Source organism: Sapajus apella, unplaced genomic scaffold, assembly GCF_009761245.1.
Source record: "Sapajus apella isolate SASKATOON/1434 unplaced genomic scaffold, GSC_monkey_1.0 scaffold1, whole genome shotgun sequence".
NCBI lineage: Eukaryota > Metazoa > Chordata > Mammalia > Primates > Cebidae > Sapajus > Sapajus apella.
Genome location: NW_022436941.1, coordinates 6,212,207 through 6,232,113, shown reverse-complemented (window position 1 = coordinate 6,232,113; position 19,907 = coordinate 6,212,207). Strand labels below are relative to the sequence as shown.

General features: G+C 55.7%; 1 protein-coding gene and 1 non-coding gene across 13 annotated transcripts in view; one reads left to right on the top strand and one right to left on the bottom strand.

The window, feature by feature from the left end:
• JADE2 (jade family PHD finger 2) overlaps positions 1 to 18,537 on the top strand; it is a 60,071-nt gene extending 41,534 nt beyond the window's left edge. For 10 of the 12 annotated variants that reach the window (XM_032250773.1, XM_032250578.1, XM_032250470.1 and 7 more), the window contains 4 exons: positions 563 to 1,027; positions 9,034 to 9,151; positions 12,124 to 12,252; positions 13,856 to 18,537. In XM_032250773.1, coding sequence (XP_032106664.1) covers positions 563 to 1,027; positions 9,034 to 9,151; positions 12,124 to 12,252; positions 13,856 to 14,682 — 1,539 coding nt within the window. In that variant the 3' untranslated portion in view covers positions 14,683 to 18,537. The remainder of the gene's footprint in view (positions 1 to 562; positions 1,028 to 9,033; positions 9,152 to 12,123; positions 12,253 to 13,855) is intronic. The other 2 variants (XM_032250146.1, XM_032250382.1) reach the window with 2 other exon arrangements.
• On the bottom strand, positions 13,494 to 13,553 carry LOC116554341. The gene has a single exon (XR_004270174.1). It is a non-coding gene; the product is annotated as a U7 small nuclear RNA (small nuclear RNA).
• Positions 18,538 to 19,907: the final 1,370 nt, after the last annotated feature.

Genomic DNA, 19,907 nt, shown 5'->3' with positions numbered 1-19,907 from the left:
CTCACTCCTGTAATCCCAGCACATTGGGAAGGCTGAGGTAGGTGGATCACTTGAGGTCAGGAGTTCAAGACCAGCCTGGCCAACGTGGCAAAACCCCATCTGTACTAAAAATACCAAAACTGGGTGGTACATGCCTGTAGTCTCAGCTAGTTGGGAGGCTGAGGCAGGAGAATAGCTTGAACCTGGGAGGCGGAGGTTGCATTGAGCTGAGTTCGAGATCGAGCCACTGCACTCCAGCCTGGTCAACAGAGCAACAGAGTGAGACTCTGTTTCAAAAAAAAAAAAAATGCAGCTTGTCCCCAGAGGGGTTTCTCAGCTGCCTTCTGATTGACTCCCCCAGGGCACATGGTGTTGAATGGGCTACCTTTCCAGGTGCCCCAGAGCTCCTCCTCCTCCCCTGCCATCACTCCCATCCTGCACAGGAGGTCGGGAGCCCATGTCATTCTATTCAGGTTCTTGCCAGCATTGTGCATTTTCAGTAGAGCCCTGGGGGAAGCCCCTCTATCTTCTCCCCCTCCACCAGATTCCCTCCTGTCTGATGCTGCCCTTCCTCTCCCCACAGTGTTCCATGCCTTCCTGCGTCACGGCATTCCATGTCACTTGCGCCTTTGACCACAGCCTGGAAATGCGGACTATATTAGCAGACAATGATGAGGTCAAGTTCAAGTCATTCTGCCAGGAGCACAGTGACGGGGGCCCACGTAATGAGCCCACATCTGAGCCTGCGGAGCCCAGCCAGGCTGGTGAGGACCTGGAAAAGGTGACCCTGCGCAAGCAGCGACTGCAGCAGCTCGAGGAGGACTTCTATGAGCTGGTGGAGCCAGCCGAGGTGGCCGAGCGGCTGGACCTGGCTGAGGCGCTGGTCGACTTCATCTACCAGTACTGGAAGCTGAAGAGGAAAGCCAATGCCAACCAGCCGCTGCTGACCCCCAAGACCGATGAGGTGGACAACCTGGCCCAGCAGGAGCAGGACGTCCTCTACCGCCGCCTGAAGCTCTTTACGCATCTGCGGCAGGACCTAGAGAGGGTGAGTTCCCCTGCTGCCTGCCCACCCACCTGGCTGGTGAGTCCAGGAGGCCTCTCTATGCCATAGTCATTGCCCTCGAGTAGCCAGGAGTCAACAGGACTCAAACTGTGAGCTCTGGTGGACCGGCCCTGCTTCAGGGACCTGCCAAGGGCCCTGGACCCAGCTTCCCCACTCCCCTCCTTCCTACCTACATTGCAGCCACCACCTCTTGGACAGCCCAAATGAGGGCATCCAGGTCCTATAGAGTTTGGGGTTGACTGACACTTTACAGAACAGAGAAGTGTCCAGTTCTTGTGTCTTTGAGACTCTCTTGTCCCAGCGCTATCACAGGCCTGGTGAATGGTGGGGGCCCTGCCAAGGTCATGAGGCGGGAGAGCACCAGAGCTAGGGCGAGGACCCAGACTTCCAGCACTTGCCTCTGTGGTTGCTGCCTGGTGCTGACACATAAGCTTGCATTGAGAATCTGAGACAGGAGGAACTGGGGCTTCCCAGACTGTCCCCATCACCCATGCTGAGAGCCCGGGACATCAAGATCCAGGAGCAGCCAAACAAGCTCGTGCCGGGCCAGGGCAGGGTGGACAGGGGTGAACGCAGCTCTCTGGGGTGCTCGGCAGAGAGAACAGAGGCAGGAAGCCGACAGGGTGAGCTCATGGAACGGTGGGGTGGAAGGAGGAGGTAAAAGTGGCAGGTCAATTACAGGAGGCTGGGCTGGTGGGTCACAGTGTGTCCGGAAGCTGCAGAAGCACTGAGGACTGCCCCACTGTGGCTGGGACTTCCTCCCAACACTCCCTGGAGGAGAAGTCCCAGAGTCTGGAATGGGTGGCTTGGCTGAAACCCCCCCCCAGCCCCGCCAGCTGTGTGCTGGGAGACATGATGGCTTGGTCCAGGGTGCTGAGTGAAATGAAGCAGGAGGTCTGGGTCCTTGTCCGATCCTCTGAACCCACAGGCTGTTCCAGCCACTCCTCTCTGGGACATTTCTAGGGTCCCAGAGTATGTGGAACCATGTCACAGTGTCTCCCCTGGGTTCAGACATACATGCTCACCCTCTCCCTGGGACCTGTCAGGAAACAGCCCTGGGCAGGAGCATGCAGGGAGCTTTGTGTGACCCAAGGCAGCTGCTTTTCTTATCTGCATCTCAGTGGGCAAGGCTGTGAAATGGGTAGAACATCTCTGAGGCTGTTCTATCAGGGAAGGGGCACTGGACCCCGCTTCCCCACTCCCCTGCTTCCAACTCATCTTCCCTGGAGCCTGCTCAATAGGGAAATGACCTGTTGGCCCTGGAGAGCACTCACTGCTTGGCAGCCAGCTTGCCACCAGGCCAGAAGGAAGAGGTGGGGGTGGGAGGAACCAGATGTCCTTGGCTCCAGCCAGGACAGAGGGCAAGGCCACCTACACTGCAGCCACCACCTCCTGGCCAGCCCAGTCTCCTGTCACATGTGGCGGGGGCATCAGGCGTAAGCCCTTTGAGACCAAAACTGCTCCCAGAATCGTCTTCAGGTCACCATATCTCCACTCGCCAGACCTCCAGCGGAAACACCTGCTTTCACTCCTGCTGTTTCCCAAACAACCCTCAGAACTGACCTCCCTGTTCTGTGCTGGTCAGCCCACATGTCTGGCCCTGGCTGGATTGCCCAGGGAGGTCGGGGACTGACTCACTTATGTAGTCATTATTCTAGAAAAAGAGCCTTGAGGAAGATCCTCCCAGCCCTGCTGAGCAGATGAGGAAACAGGGACTCAGAGACAGGAATAACAGGAAGACTTAGAGGAACTCCATTCCAAGGGTTTTGAGCTTGAATTTGGATCTCAGTTGGGGGCAGAAAAGGAGTTGTTGGCTGATTCGCTATTCTGTAAATTTCCTGGGCAAAAGCATCCCCTTATCAGTCCCCTAACCGTCCCACCCCAGTGTCAGTGGTTCAGGTGGGGCCTGGGGCTGAGGTGGGCAGGCTCTGGGGTTCTGGGGAAGGAGAGTTGCTGCACAGACCCCTCCGATGGGGGCCAGAGCACTCCAGAGTCAGGTGTGAACCATCCCCCTCCTCTGGGAAGCGAAAGCAGGGCAAATTTTGAAGTATCTGCAGCCTCTTAGGCTCAGGGGGCCATGTGAAATGCTGCTTCCTGAGCAGCCACCAAGCTGGGCTGGCGGACACCAGCTTTGATGAGAGCAATGGCATGCACAGCCTGGCAGGGCCAAGGAGGGACAGCCATGAGCCATGTTGACCTCCATCAGAGGCCCAGCCTCAAGGCTTTTCCAGGTTACACATTTACAACTTGGGTGAATGAACAGCGACAAGAACTCTGCCTCGGGGGAGGCTTTCTGCAAAGGCCCGAACGACGGTGGTTGGTGGCCTGACCAGCAGGCCCAGTCTCGGACCGTGTCTCAATGCCAGCAGCCAGGAGGATCCAGCCTGTAACTGGGCACAAAGCCAGCCTGGGCGGGAATCCTCGGAAGATGGGGTAGGGCTTGAGGTTAAGGCCTTGGTAGCCTGGCTTTGCATCCAGTTCCCGTACTCCCAGCTCTGTGCCTTCTTTGTTTCAGTTTTTACTTCTCTGAGTTTCAGTTTTTTTGTCTGTAAAATGGGAATAAGGATCAAACTGACCTTGGGGTTGTAGCGCATGGGACAGAGTGCCCACCATTGTGGGCCATGATTGCTGTTACTGTCCTGTCCCCTCAGCATTTGGCTCTGAGAAGAAGGGAAGCCACAGTGGCTCACCCTGTAATCCCAGCACTTTGGGAGGCCAAGGCGGGCAGATCATGAGGTCAGGAGATTGAGATCATCTTGGCTAACACAGTGTAACCCCATCTCTACTAAAAATACAAAAAATTAGCCAGATGTGGTGGCGGGCGCCTGTAGTCCTAGCTACTCTTGAGGCTGAGGCAGAATCGCTTGAACCGAGGAGGTGAAGTTGCAGTGAGCCGAGATTGCGTCACAGCACTCCAGCCTGGGCGACACAGTGAGACTTTCTCAAAAAAAAAAAAAAGGTGGGGGAGGCCAGGCTGGGCGTGGTGGCTCACTCCTGTAATCTCAGCACTTTGGGAGGCCGAGGTGGGCAAATCACCTGAAGTTAGGAGTTCAAGACCAGCTTGGCCAACATGGAGAAACCCCGTCTCTACTAAGAACACAAAATTAGCCAGGCGTGGTGGTCCATGCCTGTAATCCCAGCTGCTTGGGAGGCTGAGGCAGGAGAATCGCTCGAACCCGGGAGGCGGAGGTTGCAGTGCGCAGAGATTGCACTATTGTACTGGAGCCTGGGTAACAAGAGCAAAACTCTGTCTCAAAAAAAAAAAAAAAAAAAAAAAAGGGGAAACCAGCCCTTGTGCTCTGAGGGTGAGCTCCACAGAGGACCAAAAGGGCAAGCCCAGTGCTAGGGCCTGAGAACCCAGCATCCTCCCAGATTGATTCGTTCCTCCATGGCCAGGCCTGGGTTTTGCTGAGAGAAACAGGAGCCAGGGCTGCCACCAGCATGAAATCCCATTTTATGGTCAGCCAGATGTGCTTTCCTAAAATTTCAACCATGGGCCTCGGCCCTGCCGGACGCTCGGAAGGCATGGCCACTGCAGCCTCCCAGAGTGATTTACGGCTGACAAAAAAAAACTGCAGCACTGTTGATCAGCCCAACAAGTGCTGGCTGGTGTCCCCTAGCAACTGTGCTGATGGGCAGTCTGTGCAGGGACTTGCTGCTTGTGGCTCTGGCTTTGGTCACCAGGAGTTTCTTTGAGAACCTGAGAAGGAGGGTGAGAGGGTAGAGGCAGCTCTGAGACACACGCCTGCCCCAAGGATGACCTGGGACAACTTCCTAAGGAGGGAGAGGCTCAGTGGAAAGCGGGTGCTGGCCTCAGTGCAGGATGGTGGTCCCCTCAGCCTTCTCCCAAAGCCAACCTTGTCCTGGGCAGCTCCAGCCTCCACATCTCTGGCTCCTTTGCCCCAGAACCTCCCATCTCTAGGGCTCCCCCAACCCATTCGTGTCCCTGCCTCCCCCAAGCCCAGTCAACCATCTCCAGCTGCTACCAGGTCGGTAGCCCAGAAATCGCCACATCCTCCTCCCTGCCCGAAGCCTCCTGCTCTCCCTGCTCATTTGTCTCCCAGGCGCTCCACCCTTTTCTGTCCTGTTTTCTTCACTCACTTCCTGTTTGGCACTGGCCCGCCCATGCCCCTACCCTTACCCCTCTCAGAGGTCAGACCCCTGGGAGAGCCTCACCCAGTAGGAGCCAGTCCCTCCACCAAGAGAAACCCCACAGCACCAAGCAGCTCAGTCCCTGCTGCACTCCCCATCTCGTACCTGCTGCCCGCATGCTGGGCTCCACCTCCCTCAGGGCGCCCTCTTGCTCTTAGCAGACAGCCTCCCCTCTGTCCTCACACCAGGGCCTCTGACTTCCTGCCAGCAGAGCCTCTGGGTCTATTCTCTTCCCTTCCCTCCTGTCTTTTTCCCCCACAGTGGTCACTTTTCCAGCCTACACCTGCAGCTCACAAGTCTCTTATTTTTTTCTCTTGAGACAGAGTCTTGCTCTGTTACCCAGGCTGGAGTGCAGTGGTGCGATCTCAGCTCATGGCAACCTCTGCCTCCCAAGTTTAAGTGATTCTCCTGCCTCAGCCTCCTGAGTAGCTGGGATTATAGGTGTGTGCCACCACGCCTGGCTAAATTTTGTATTTTACCATGTTGGTCAGGCTGGTCTCAAACTCCTGACCTGGTGATCCACCTGCCTCAGCCTCCCAAAGTGCTGGGATTACAGGGGTGAGCCACCACACCCAGCCTGAGTCTTTTTCTCCTCCTCTCTGCAGGTAATTTTCACCAACATTTGAACCTGTTCAACCCTTTCTCATCTTCAAAAGCAAATCCTCCCTCCCTGTTTCCCTCTAGTCGTGGGTTCCTCCACTCCCACCCCCATCTCTCCTTTCCTGTCATCCCTCGTGGTATTTGCATCCTTGCTTCCTACTCTGGCCGGGTTTCCACCACTTCTCAGAGCCTGCCATTTGGGCCGCCGGCAGCCTCCCCCGCCCACCTCTGCATCCCCCGACCCTCTTAGCAGCGGCTGCCACGGTCAAACCTGCCCTTGGTCTTGGAGTCATTTTCCTGCAATGCTTTGGCCAGGCCCCCCTGAGGTCCCGGGTTACCCACTCCCTCTCTGGCTGCTCCTTGGCCTCAGTGGTCACCCACCTCTTTCCCTGGACTGGAGGCCTCAGACTCCACTGTCTTTCACAGCTGCCCACTGCTTTGCCCCACATGAGGGTGCCGGCTGCCCCTCCTCGAGCTCCACACCAAGTTCCTTCTAAAGGCCGCCAGCATCTCATGCCCAGCATCCCTGTTAGTTTGCTAGGCCTGCCTGAGTGCCACCAGCTGGATGGTGAGATTCATCCTCTCGGTTGGAGGCTGGAAACCCAAGGTTGAAGTGGCAGCAGCATCAGTTCCTTCCGGGGGCTCTGCGGGAGTGTATCTTCCCTGCCTCCAGGTTCTGGTGGTTGCCAGGAATCTTTGCTGTTCCTTGGCCTGCAGACATCTCTCTAGTCTCTGCCTCTTCCAGGTCACATGCCCTTCTCCCTGTAGGTCCCTGTGTCAGGACTCACTCAAGCCCCACCCTAATGTAGTATGATGTCATCTTAACCATTTATATCTGCAGCGACCCTATTTCCAAATAAGGTCACATTGCGAGGGTCCCAGTAAAAATGAAATGAATCTTGGGGGAATACTATTCAATCCAGTACAGAAGCTACTGGAGGTTTTGTTTTGTTTTGTTTTGTTTTTGTTTTTCGAGATGGAGTCTCTGTCCCCCAGGCTGGAATGCAATGGTATGATCTTGGGTCACTGCAACCTCCGCCTCCTGGGTTCAAGCGATTCTCCTGCCTCAGCTTCCCAAGTAGCTGGAACTACAGGTGTGCACCACCATGGCCAGCTAAATTTTTGTCTTATTAGTAGAAATGGAGTTTCATCATGTTGGCCAGGATGGTCTCTATCTCTTGACCTCATGATCTGCCCTCCTCGGCTTCCCAAAGTGCTGGGATTACAGGCGTGAGCCAACGCACCCAGCCTCCACTGGAGGTTTTAAGGGGAGAAGGGAAGTGTCTCATCACTCTGAAAATCCAGCCCTGGCTTCCCTTGGCCTGGCTTAGTGAAGCCTCAGCGCCTGCCCTCCTCCCTTGCCAGCCCCACCCCCTTCACTGCCCACTTTGGTCTCCTGCTGTGAGGCTCTGCTCTGCCTTCCCCGGCCTGGCCTGGCTTGGATTTCTGTCCCCCACCAGGTGATCAACACCCACTCCCACTGGCTGCTCATGTGTCCAGGACGCCTTGCCCAGCACCCCCCTAGGTGTGGGTCGAAGGCACCTGGTCCTGTCAGTATCTGGTCAGCACCAGCCTCCCTGAGACGAAAGGGGCCCCAGTGGCGTTGCTCACTTGAGCCCAGGGCCCCACACAGCGCAGGTCCACAGAGCTGTAGCCGGTGCTTAGGGGTGTGGGGGGAAGGAGGCCGGTTTTCAAGAGGTCCAGGTTTTGACAGGAGGGTGGGCCATGCAGGCAGGCTACAGACAGGGCCCACAGGCTGGGGCCCGGTGGTTGCAGCCCAGGGTGGCCCCTGGGGAGTCCTGGCCATAGGGATATGTAGAGCTGAGGCTCAGAAACGGGTGGCCTGGTGCTCACAGTACATGCTCTGGGCACACACACCAGCGTGGAAGGCCACGGAGAGTCCGTGCAGGGAGAGTCCATGCAGAGCGAGTTGCGTGGAGGCCTGAGGCTGGAGCCAGCTTTGTGGTACATCCTTCACCGCCGGGCTCAGGAAAGAAAGGAAGATGCCCATACCCAGAAGAGAGGTCTGATCATGGCTGCCCTTGAACTGGGAGAAATGATGATCATGCCAACAGACGGGGTCTGGAACCAGATCTCATCCCAGCTTAAGAACATGAAGACTGAACTCAGCCTTAAAGATGGAACGCAATGGGAAACAGAGCCTGGTCCCAGCTGGAAAGATCCTGGTGGATCCCAGGATCCAAGCTGAGCAGCTTTGGCCTACTGTTCCTGATAATGGAGTCTCCATCCTATGCTAAAGACCAAGAAAGTGTCTTAAGGGAGGGCGCCTGGTCTTGGCTCCAGAAGTGTGGGCTGCCCTGAGAGCAGCCAAGATGGGATGGCCTAGTGGGGTAAGGTGCCAGGGGGGCAGGCAGCAGCATGGTCCATCCTGCAGGTACTTCCTCTGGGACCACCTGTAGAATGGATTCATGTCCCATGGGCTTAGCAAGCTGGCGTCTGAGGCTCCAAGGGGCTCTTCCCTTGAGGCAGTCAGAGAGGCCTCTGCCTTCTCTGCTGAGGAGTTCTGTGACTGTGGCAGAGTCAAGGTGGCCGTGTGGATGTGGGAGCCATGGCCAGCCTGGTATGAGCCTGGCTCAGATCCCATTGCAGCAGGTAGACATGAGTTGGCTGCAGGCTGGGCACAGGTGGGTTAGGACTTCCTGTCTGCTCAAAACTATTCTGCTGGTGCTCTCTCTGGCTCCATGTACAGGGACCGTTCGTGGCTCAGGACAGGTGTTATTGCCATGCGGTTTGTGTCTGAAGAATTTCTTTGGTGGGAAGGAAAGGCTTTGGACAGGAGGCAGAGGGATGAAGTTGGTGACCTGGTGAGACCCTGATGAGCCTGGGGGCACTGTGATTATAGGGGAGAGCAACCATGTTGGCAGGGCCTTGGGAGGCAGCGTGGCTGACCTTGCCAGGAAGGTAAGACTCAGAGGAGGAAGGTGGACGTGCCGGGCTGATCTAACCAGATGCTCTCTCCTGGTCGCTGTGGCTCAGTCAGCGACCACAGGGCCAAGGCTGCTTTTGGCCTTAGGTTTTGGATCAGAGACATGCAGCACACGGCTGAGGATGTGCTCGGGGTCTTGGGAATTGGTTTGCAGATGTTCTGGGCAGGATGGGCTGTGGTGGTAGCCTGTGACCCCGGCACTGCCTCCACCCGTAGCAAGGTCTCCCAAGATGGGGTGTCTGGGGTGGTCGCCCCTGAGTAAGGTGGAAAATCTCTCTTGTTTTCTCAGGTTAGAAATCTGTGCTACATGGTGACAAGGCGCGAGAGAACGAAACACGCCATCTGCAAACTCCAGGAGCAGATATTCCACCTGCAGATGAAACTTATTGAACAGGATCTGTGTCGAGGTAGGCGCCTTCCCCACCTGCCACCACCGCCTCCGCCTCCGTGTGCCCTGTCTTGCGGGGCTGGGTTTCAAGAAGGGTGTGTCTTCGGAGCCTGGTGGAGTGTGTGCGTGGAGCCAGGGGCCACTGGCCCCCGCCCCTACCCTTTACCATCCAATTAGTAGGCGCAAATGGGGTCCTGACAGGGTCTGGGCTGGGCGTCACTAGGCAAAGAGCCAGAGGTTGGAATGCAGCCATCAGGCCTGCCCTCAGGGAGCTTTCTGGTTCACTGGGCCATAGCAGTTCAGGAGCTGATTCCATGTGAACAGGTTCAGAGTAGAAGTCCTGGTGGCTCTCTGCTGGTGCTGAGGCAGGAAGGACCAAAAGCTGATGAGCTTCCCTGAACCCGGGTGTGCCTGGGAGTCAGTTCTGAAGAAGGCAGATGCGACAGGACCTGGGAGTTGCTTCTCTCTGACCCTAACAGGATTCACGCCCGGCATCCACAGGGATTTTTGCTGTTTTCCTCTTCTCTTGGTGTCACATGTGTTTAACGGATCTGGAAATCAAAGGCTGAAGGAAGCTCTGACATTGGTCTTACTTGTTAATTGCGGATATTGCCAGACACAGGGCCCTTCCTGGAGTGCATACATGTTAAGAAGGGCAACACTTAGCCCCCGAAATGGTGCCCCTGTGTTGCATTTATATGCAGCAGAAATAGCTGGACGGAGAGAGATTTTGAGCCAGGGTCTGCCACTGCCACTTCAGCCTCGGGATTGGGCTTGAACTGGAGTGAAGAGGAGGGAGGAGAGCTGCTGAGCCACCAGTGGAGCAAATGACTGAGGATCTCTGCTGCCCCCACTTGTGCCCAAGAGCTGAGCTGACCTGCTTGTGCTGCGGCATCACCACCCACTCTGGCTCTGGCATCTGGCCTTGCCAACTTCAGGTGCTGATCGGGGCAGGTTATGGCCATGCAGAGCTCACCATGTACCCAAAGACTGTGGCAGCTTCCTGGCTGCTGGAGCTTTCCAGGCCCCCTGTCTTCTGTTTATTCATTCAGCCAGCATTAACTGAGCGCGGATTAGATAGGGTTCCTGCCCTCGTGGAACCCACCATCTGGAGAGAGAAACGAACATGTTACCACAGAGGCTACAGTTGCTGCCAGTGAGGGATAGAAGTATCAGGAGTGTCTTCCCAGAAACAGTGATGCTCAAACATCTCAGGCCTCTTAGCACTTGGCTGTGGCCACACTTCAGCTGCAGAAGGAGAAGCCCACGCAAGGCACCCACAGTTGAGGAAGCAGAGGGTGGCAAGCCACGAGCAGTGCCTTCAGGCACAGGATTTCAGAAACGTGGTCAAGAGCCTGGAGGGCCCACATCCCCACATTGGTTCTGGGACATTTCACCTCCTTGCCTTGAGTATCAACAATACACGGCTCTTTGTTCAGAACCAGGCAGGGCATTTGGAGACAACCAGCTTGCCCCATCCAAAGCTGCTGCTCACACTGTTGTGACGCTTGACACCTGGGGTGGGACATGGGTTGTGTGTATATCAGCCAGGCTGTCTGGCCTGGCAGCTGGAAAAAGCCTCCTAGTGGAGATGATATGTGGGCCGTGAGCTGAATTGGGTGAAGGATGGGACAAGAAAACAGCATATTTGGAGACTTAATGGCCAGAGCATGTCTTGGCAGAGAAACTGGAAGGAGGCTGCAATGGCTGCACCAGGTAGAAGAAGGACTCCTAAAGTGATGACGGGTAACCAGGGTCACCTGAGCAAGGTCTTGTAGCCTGGGGTAGGAGCTTAGACTGTCCTGAGAGAATGGGGAGCCTCAGGAGCCTGCCTCCAAAGTGTCTAGGCATTGGTCCCACGTTACAGATGAGATTGCCCAGGCACAGTGGCTCATGCCTGAAATCCCAGCACTTTGGAAGACCACAGCGGGAGGATCGCTTGAAACCAGGAGTTCCAGACCAGCGTGTCTCTACAAAAATTAGCTGAGCTTGGTAACACGTGCCTGTATTCCAAGCTGCATGGGGAGCAGAAGTGGGAGGATTGCTTGAGCACAGTAGTTTGAGGCTGCAAGCGAGCTATGATCACACCACTGCACTCCAGCCTAGGTAATAGAGCCAGACTCTGTCCCTTAAAAATACATAAACAGATGTGGCTGGGCACAGTGGCTCACACCTGTAATCCCAGCACTTTGGGAGGCCAAGGTGGAAGGATCACTGGATCCAAGAGTTCACGACCAACCTGGGCAGCAAAGCAAGACTCTGTCTCTACAAAATTTGAAAATTAGCCAGGTTGGTGGCATGCACCTGTGGTCCCAGCTACTCGGGAGGCTGAGGCTGGAGGATCACCTGAGCCTGGGAGGTCAAGGCTGCAGTGAACTATGATTGTACTACTGCTGTCCATCATGATCAACAGCGTAAGACCCTGTCTCAAAACAAAACAAATCTGATGAGACTAAGACCTGGCCTGAATTGAAAGGATATGAGGGCCAGAGGTGCACCCTGAATCTCCCATCTACTTTGCTGCCTGACTTCGAAAGCCAGAGAGGCCAGGGCAGGAGACTTGTTCAGGGGAGCTGACCCGGGTGTCAGGAATGGAACCCAAGCCTCTTGACCCCTCAGATAGTGTTCTTTCCGCCGTCATGTCTAGCCCCTCAGCCCAGCATTCAAGGCCTTGCCCTGTCCAGACTCCCCTCCAGCCATTCTCCCCAGCACCCGTACTCTCTCCCAAGGCTGCAGGTCATGCAGATCACCTGAAGTCCAGGTCCTGCAAGCGCCTCTCCTTGCGGCCCTGTGCCCACCCCAAGTCCCCCACAGGCTGCAGTGGACAATTGGCTCACCCCACCACGCCAGCCGTCCCCTGGCTCCAACCTTTTTGCTGTGGAGGGTGAGCACTGGCTGATAGAGGACTCCCGGGCTGCCACACAGGGATCTTGGTGCTGACTGAGGCCCCTCAGGGTAACCATCTCCCTCCTCTCACTTTCCCTGACACAGAGCGGTCTGGGAGGAGAGCAAAGGGCAAGAAGAGTGACTCGAAGAGGAAAGGCTGCGAGGGCTCCAAGGGCAGCCCTGAGAAGAAAGAGAAAGTGAAGGCGGGGCCTGACTCAGTCCTGGGGCAGCTGGGTGAGTGGGGGCCATGCTGGCCCGCAGACACGGGCAGGCTTGACCATCGCCGTGCTCGCAGCTCTGTCTGCCCTGTGGAAGCCAGCTGCACAGAGTAGGAGACCAAGGCCCATGAGGGGTAACCAGGCCCTGCTTGCCTAGGTGCTCACACCTTCCACCCACAGAGGAGATGGATCTCAGAGCCCCGTGTGACAGCCTGGGAAATGCCCCTTCTGTAGACCTGGATGGAGGCTGGGCCACGCCCACTCAGGAACTGTCCACTCATTACCCTGGCTGAGGTCCTGGGTGCTGGATTTTCCCAGAGGCCCCCAGGACAGCGCCATGCTGGGAGGGGAGGATCCGCCAGAAACCTCCATCCTTGTCCTACTCTCCCAGAATCCTCTAAATGGGCCCTCCCCTCGACAGCATCAGACCCTCCTGGAGCTACCCAGAGATACCCAGAGGAGTGGCTGCAGGCCCTGGCCCTGCCCACCACCTCCACTGTCCCAGGCCTCCTGTTAGGCAGAGCAGCCTAATGGGAGCAGTGTGACTTCTAGGACCTCACATGCATCCTCCAGAGCTCTCAGGGAGCAGTACGGAGTCCCCTTCCAGACCTCACCTCTGGCACAGAAGTCCCAGGTCATCCTTTCTGTCCCCCTGTCTCAAGAAGGGGACAAGCCAGGCCTGGTGGTGCATGCCTGTAATCTCAGCTGCTCAAGAGGCTGAGGTGCGAGGATTGCCTGAACCCAGGAGGTTGAGGCTGCAGTGCACCATGATCGTGCCACTGCACTTCAGCCTGGGTGACACAGCAAGACCAAGTTCCTTCATTCCATGCCCCTCCCACAAAATAAGGGGATAACTTGGGGGTGTCTAACAGGAAGTCCAGTCTCACGTCTCACCGGCTCCCCACTCCCACCCTCAGTAAAGGAGGAAAGTTCTGCCTCCCATCTGCTGGCGTTTCACTTGCTTCCTCTCTCCCCTGACATCCAGGAGGGACTGGATACCACTTGCTACGCCTGTTCTTGCCTGATCCCTTTATCCCAGCTCTTTGCTGCAAGCTCTGGGAGGCAACGCTTACAAAGACCGAGCGCCCCCTGGCGGCCTTAACGTCACTTTCCTCCAGATTCCTCCTTCCCCAACCCCACCAGAATGGGGGTGTTGGACAGGGCCAACTTTGTGGGTAGCAACCTCTGCAGCTGCACAGGGTCCTTGTTCTTGGTTCAGTGCTCTGCTGCTGCCGCCCTGAAGTTTTTTCTCCCATGGCAGACTTTCTGGTAAAATCCAGAAAACCTGCTAGACAAACTAAAAGAGCTATAACACTCCGCCTTGACATTCTTAATAATATTTGAACAAGGAGCTTATATTTTCATTTTGTACTCCATCCCACAAATTATGAAGCCCGTCTTGAGGGCTGCACATCCTTCTGGAGAGTAGGGTGTCAGCAGTCCCTACTCTGGTGGTGGTGGCAGGAGGGATGGAGAAAACAAGGTAGCTCACCTGGGTCTGGCACAAAGGGGACAGAGAGAAGGCAGTGCATGGTGGTGTGCTGGGAGCATCAGCGGGCTTCCTGAAAGCAGGGGGACACACGTCTGCTGCATCTCACCTGCCTCCTGTCTCCCCTTGGCAGGCCTGTCCACCTCATTCCCCATCGACGGCACCTTCTTCAACAGCTGGCTGGCACAGTCTGTGCAGATCACAGCAGAGAACATGGCCATGAGCGAGTGGCCGCTGAACAATGGGCACCGCGAGGACCCTGCTCCGGGGCTGCTGTCAGAGGAGCTGCTGCAGGACGAGGAGACGCTGCTCAGCTTCATGCGAGACCCCTCTCTGCGACCTGGCGACCCTGCTAGGAAGGCCCGAGGCCGCACCCGGCTGCCAGCCAAGAAGAAACCGCCACCGCCACCACCGCCGCAGGACGGGCCTGGTTCACGGACGACTCCAGACAAAGCCCCCAAGAAGACCTGGGGCCAGGATTCAGGCAGCGGCAAGGGGGGTCAAGGGCCCCCTACCAGGAAGCCACCACGGCGGACGTCTTCTCACTTGCCGTCCAGCCCTGCAGCCGGGGACTGTCCCATCCTAGCCGCCCCTGAAAGCCCCCCACCACTGGCCCCCGAGACCCCAGACGAGGCAGCCTCAGTAGCTGCTGACTCGGATGTCCAAGTGCCTGGCCCTGCGGCGAGCCCCAAGCCTTTGGGCCGGCTCCGGCCGCCCCGCGAGAGCAAGGTAACCCGGAGATTGCCGGGTGCCAGGCCGGATGCTGGGACGGGACCACCTTTGGCTGTGGCTGAGAGGCCCAAGGTCAGCCTGCATTTTGACACTGAGACTGATGGCTACTTCTCTGATGGGGAGATGAGCGACTCAGATGTAGAAGCTGAGGATGGTGGGGTGCAGCGGGGTCCCCGGGAGGCAGGGGCAGAGGAGGTGGTCCGCATGGGAGTACTGGCCTCCTAACTTATCCCCTTCCCTGTCCCGGGCCCTGCCCTGGTCCCCCCACAAGGCCTCAGCCCAGTCACAACTGCCATTTCCAGTCCGCTGAGTGTCCCAGACCCTCGAGGCTGCCACTCCATTGTGGTTTTTTTAATATAGGGAGAGTTTTGAATTCTACACTGTTGTCTTTCCTTTGTGCTGGCCTAGGACATTAGGATTCCTTCCATAGCTCCGGCCACCAGGACCCTGCCAGGTCCCACGCACCATCCCTGCCCCGCCCACGTGGTATTGCTGGGCTCCTGGCTAGAGGCAGGCAAGGTGGAGAAGAGCTCAGGACTGCAGCCCGCTGCCACCGGGTGACAGACTTGTCGTTTGGGCATTATTTCATGGCAGATGGGCCAGTCCAGGGCCTACCCCGCCTTGACTCCAGATCCCCTGGGGTCCATTTGAGGGGTCCTGCTGCACTCCACTGATCCCCAAGGAAGTATAATAAGTGATACCCAGCCAGAGTCTACTCACTGTCACAAGCACAACGAGTTTATATGAGAAAGCACTGAGGGGGGTGCAGAGGGCCCACTGGTTCCAGGGTAACCAAGAGCTGTTCCTAATCAGCCCCTATCATCTGAGGCCTGCCTGCCCACCCTGCCACCCTCCCCTCCCTTGCTGCTCTGCCCCTGCCAGTGCCCAGCCCAGCGGCTCTCGGAAGGGGTTCGCAGAATCCCTCCTGAGCTGTGCCATTTACTCAGGGGACTCCCAAACAGCCAGCTGCCAGTGCAGGTGGAGGGCTGCAAGGGAGGGCCAGTGCCCAGACAGGGTCATGGGGCTCAGACCAGCCCACTGTAGAGAATCACTCTGGGGCTCCAACTTCCTTCCTTCCTTCGGGGCCAGTCTCGGCCGAAGTCAGGTCACTCAGACAGAGCTGACCAGACCAGACCGCTTGCCTTTTCAAGTTTCCTAGTCCTGCTAAGAGATGAGCTTCTTCCGTGGTTTCCTTTTGGAAACTCCTCCTTCCAACAAGCAGTGGGATCCCGGGGCCCAGGGTGGGCCAGTGTTGGCCGCTGGGGCTGTCGTAAGTCTTGCTGGATGTTCCCGTGTTCCTGAGCCTTAACCCCTCTCCCAGCCTTGCCCCCCTCCCCCATCCTGCCTTCCCCACCCCACCCTTAGGTCCCAGGTAGTTGCTCTGAAGAGTTTCAGTAGAGTGGCCCCAGGGTGATAGCTCAGGGAACCAACAAAAAAGGAATTCCGTGAAAACTTTTTTTTTCTTTGATGAATTACTCCTGGGTCACTTCCACCACTGGTAAAGCCAGAACTTCTCCAACAAGAACCTTGCAAAAAGTCCAGTGAATCAGTCGAATCATTCTGTGGATGCCAAAGAATATTTTGACCATAATACAGCACAGCCTGGACCTGACAACTTGTCACTTGGACTTTTTTAAAATGGAGTTCTTTAGCAACAAAGTATAGAAACATGTTCATTGCACACACCCAAGGAGAAGAGCCCAAGCGCTCGAAAGAGGATGCTTTTCTGCTGCTGAACTGTACCTGGGTGTCGGATTTCAGATCCTGGGCTGAGCCCACTGTGAGCTTTCCTAAACTCTGAGACTCACAGAGGGGAAAGATACTGACAGTGAAACCAGCATGGAAAACGTCTTTACCATGTGGTTCCCCCTCCCCAAATACATAAAGCAAATAAGCAAGATGGGGAACAGCTTGACCTTCATCCACCCCTGACTCCAAAACTATCAAGGTACGACAGTGGCATTGTCATCGACACTCAATTTCATGTGAATTTCAGCAAAACAGGAAACAAAGATAGGACTCAGTTCAGAGGATTGGACAAATGTGTCTAGTCCGGGTGGACTCGGAGGGAGTGGGGTGGGCTTCAAGGATTCTGGGCGTTGGGATGGCATGAGCTACCCCGTAGAGTTTAGTCTGCCTGCCCGCCTTGATAGTAGTGATCAGTCAGTGTCAGCATCAGCGTCCCAACCCCAGTCTCTGTTTACTGCCTTCGAACAGAACTTCTTCCTTCCCCATGCTTTGGGTCACCTCGGGCTGCAACCCCGTCTGTGCCAGATTGCCTGGTCTGACCCTGCAGGAAGCAAAGAGGTGAGCTTAAAGAACAACCAAACTGCCAGGGGTCAGGGTGCCAGGAAAGCCCAGGGTTCAGCAGTCTCAGCACCTGGCCCCTTGCCCCTTGCATCCTGGGGCAGGGGCTGGGCCTCCCTGATGGCAGGAGTGGGCGAAGAATTAGGGAGAGGGTGCAGCGAGTCTGGCCCCTTGCCTCCGGGGGGCTGGTGTTTCTTCCAAGAGCCTCTGCTCACGTTGTTTGCCTCTGGATTCTAGCCCTTCATTGGCTATTGCTTTGGACTGGACTGTCCCTGAACCTGTGCCCTGCAGAACCCAAATGTCTGTTAGGCTGGCTGGCTGGTGGGGTGGGCGGGGGAGGCCTTTCACTACCAGGCCAAGCCCTGGAGCAGTCTTCACCAGGCAGCTGTCTCCACCTTCAGGATGTCCACCAGGCTGCAAGAAGGATGCCAGCCGCCCATCCTCCCCCAGTTCTCAGCCTTTCCCCCATTAGACACAACTGCTTCACTCTTTTTCTGGTCTACTGTCCACAGTGTAGAGGGCTTTGCTGCCCCTGAGACCAAGGCAGGTTCCTTTTCCAGACCAGGGGCAGAGGTGGGTCTTTCTCTCGCCCACGTCTGCCCACTCTCACTGCTCCTCCGCAGGGAGGGAGAAGCTGCTCTGTAACTCGTTCTGGCTATCCTTCCCCTTCTCACTGACCTGACCGCCCACCACCTCCTTCCCCCTCATCACATGACAAAGGATAATGTGCAAGAAAAGTATTTTTATGTATCATAAATGTATTTTGAAACAAATGGGAAGAAGAGAGGTAGAAGGGTTTATTTTATTAAATGAGCCTGACTTTGTGACAGTGTGTGAGCATTTGCAATGTAAGGGCCTCAGCTTCCTTGGAGAAGCCACTCCAGGTTTCCAGACATGGATGCTGAATTGTTTGTGGGGGGTGTGCCAGGCCACATCTCGTGTGTCCGCATGCATGCATGCATGCCTGTGTGCACTGTGTGTGGGCACACCACGGGACTTACTTGGGCAATTCAACTGCCCAATTCTAACAAACATTGGCAGCAGCTGAATGTGGCATTTCCTTGCTAACTGCCAGATGTGGCCAACCTCTGCCCACGTGCAAACCTCTGAAAAATGATCTGGATTTCTGTAGCAAGGCCCTTGGGGAGGGCAGCCTCCCATGCCCTTGGCCTGGCTGGCCACATTGGCCAACGAGCCAGGGCTGGAGTCTGAGACCTTTGGTTGTTCTTTAAGGCACTTCCTGCCACTTTCTCCCTCAGAGGCACAAACACTTCGTGTTCCACGTCAGTTTGAGGGGCCGGTGGGGGGGATGATATGAATGTCACAGGAGGAGACACCTTCTGTCTTTGTTTCAAAGAAAGTGATGTGCCATTTGTTAATATACAAGAGAAATATTGAAAATATATTGAAAAGAGCAATTTTAAATTATTTTTGGCTTATGTTGCAATATTTATTTTCTTGTATTAGAAAAGATTCCTTTGTAGAGAAAAATGTATTTTTCATTAACGCAAAGACCTATTTCTCCTTTTTGTACATTGTCCATGTTCGCAACCCTTAACAAGCAATAGAATGTATGGTCACCTGGGTGTGGCCGATGCCCGCTGTGCCCTGCATGATTCTGTGTTGCCGCTGCTGCATAGTTCCCAGCCCCATCCTGTCCTGCTCACTCACGGGGGCTTCCAGACCCCAGCCCCACCAGGGCTTGTGTCATAGGGAGCCCTTTGCACTCCTTGTGTGTTGGCAAACGCAGTTAATAAAGCAATGTTTTCTGTGTTGGCTGGTGTGAGGCTCCATTGCATTGGATGGGGTAGGGAACCCTGGGGGTCCCACACACACACACCTGACAATGGGCTCAGCAAAACAGCATAAGGTCCCTGAGTTTTCCAGGGGACCTGCTGCCACCTTCTCAGGAATCATAAGACACTCACTCAGTGCACCCCAGGGGCTATAATTTCAGAGCAGTATATCTATTTCTCATTGTTATTATGCATTATTATTATTTTTTGAGACAGGGTTTCACTCTGTCGCTCAGGCTGGAGTGCGGTGGCACGATCTTGACTCACTGCAGCCTCGACGTCCTACACTCCAGCAGTCCTCTCACCTCAGCCACCTGAGTAGCTGGGACTATAGGTACGTGCCGCCATGCCCGGCTGATTTTGGTAATTTTTGTAGAGACAGGGTTTCACCATGTTGCCCAGGCTGGTCTCAAACTCTTGGGCCCGAGTGATCCGTCCGCCTCAGTCTCCCAAAGACCTGGGACTATAGGCATGAGCCACCGCACCCAGCCTCAGGGCAGTATTTCATTTGATTTTCAATGTGTTCCCCTGGGATTGAGAGGATGAGCGATAGACCCAAAGTCGAAGGTGTGCAAGAGGTAAAGTTCCGCATCCAAAGCAGGACTGCTGCTCTCCCCATCCTCTACAGCCACCTGCTTGGGACCATGGGAAAGTGTGGGAGGAGGCAGGGCGTGTCCCTAGATCAGTGAAGATTTTTGATTGGATTTGGTTTTCATTCATGATTTACTGAGCACCTACCCTGAGCCAGGCTCTGAAAAGAGTGTGGGGAATGTGGCTGCTGTCCTTGCTTGGGGTGGCTCATACAGGCAGGGAGGGAATTGGGAGTTTTCATGAAGGCCTGGGCTGATCTAGGTGTGGGAGAGTTCAGGAAGGGTTTCTCTGAGGAAGTGACACCATTCATTCATTGATGCATTCATTCAACAAGTAGTCTTGACCGGACACCTCACTACCAGTGTGTTGGGTTGTATACTGTGCATGTCACCACGCCCCTGTCCCCCTAGGACCTCCAGGCAATGGAGACCTAATGAAAAAATAGGCAGGGCATGGTGACTCACTTTGGGAGGTCAAGGTGGGTAGATCATTTGAGGTCAGGAGTTTGAGACCATCCTGGCAAACCTAGTGAAATCCCATCTACGCTAAAAATACAAAAAATTAACCGGGTATGGGGATGCATACCTGTAATTGCAAGTACTTGGGAGGAAGAGGCAGGAGAATCGCTTGAACCCAGGAGGCGGAGGTTGCAGTGAGCTGAGATCGTGCCACTGCACTACAACCTGGGCGACAGAGCAACACACTGTCTTTAAAAACAAAAACAGGCCAGGCACAGTGGCTCATGCCTCCCAAATG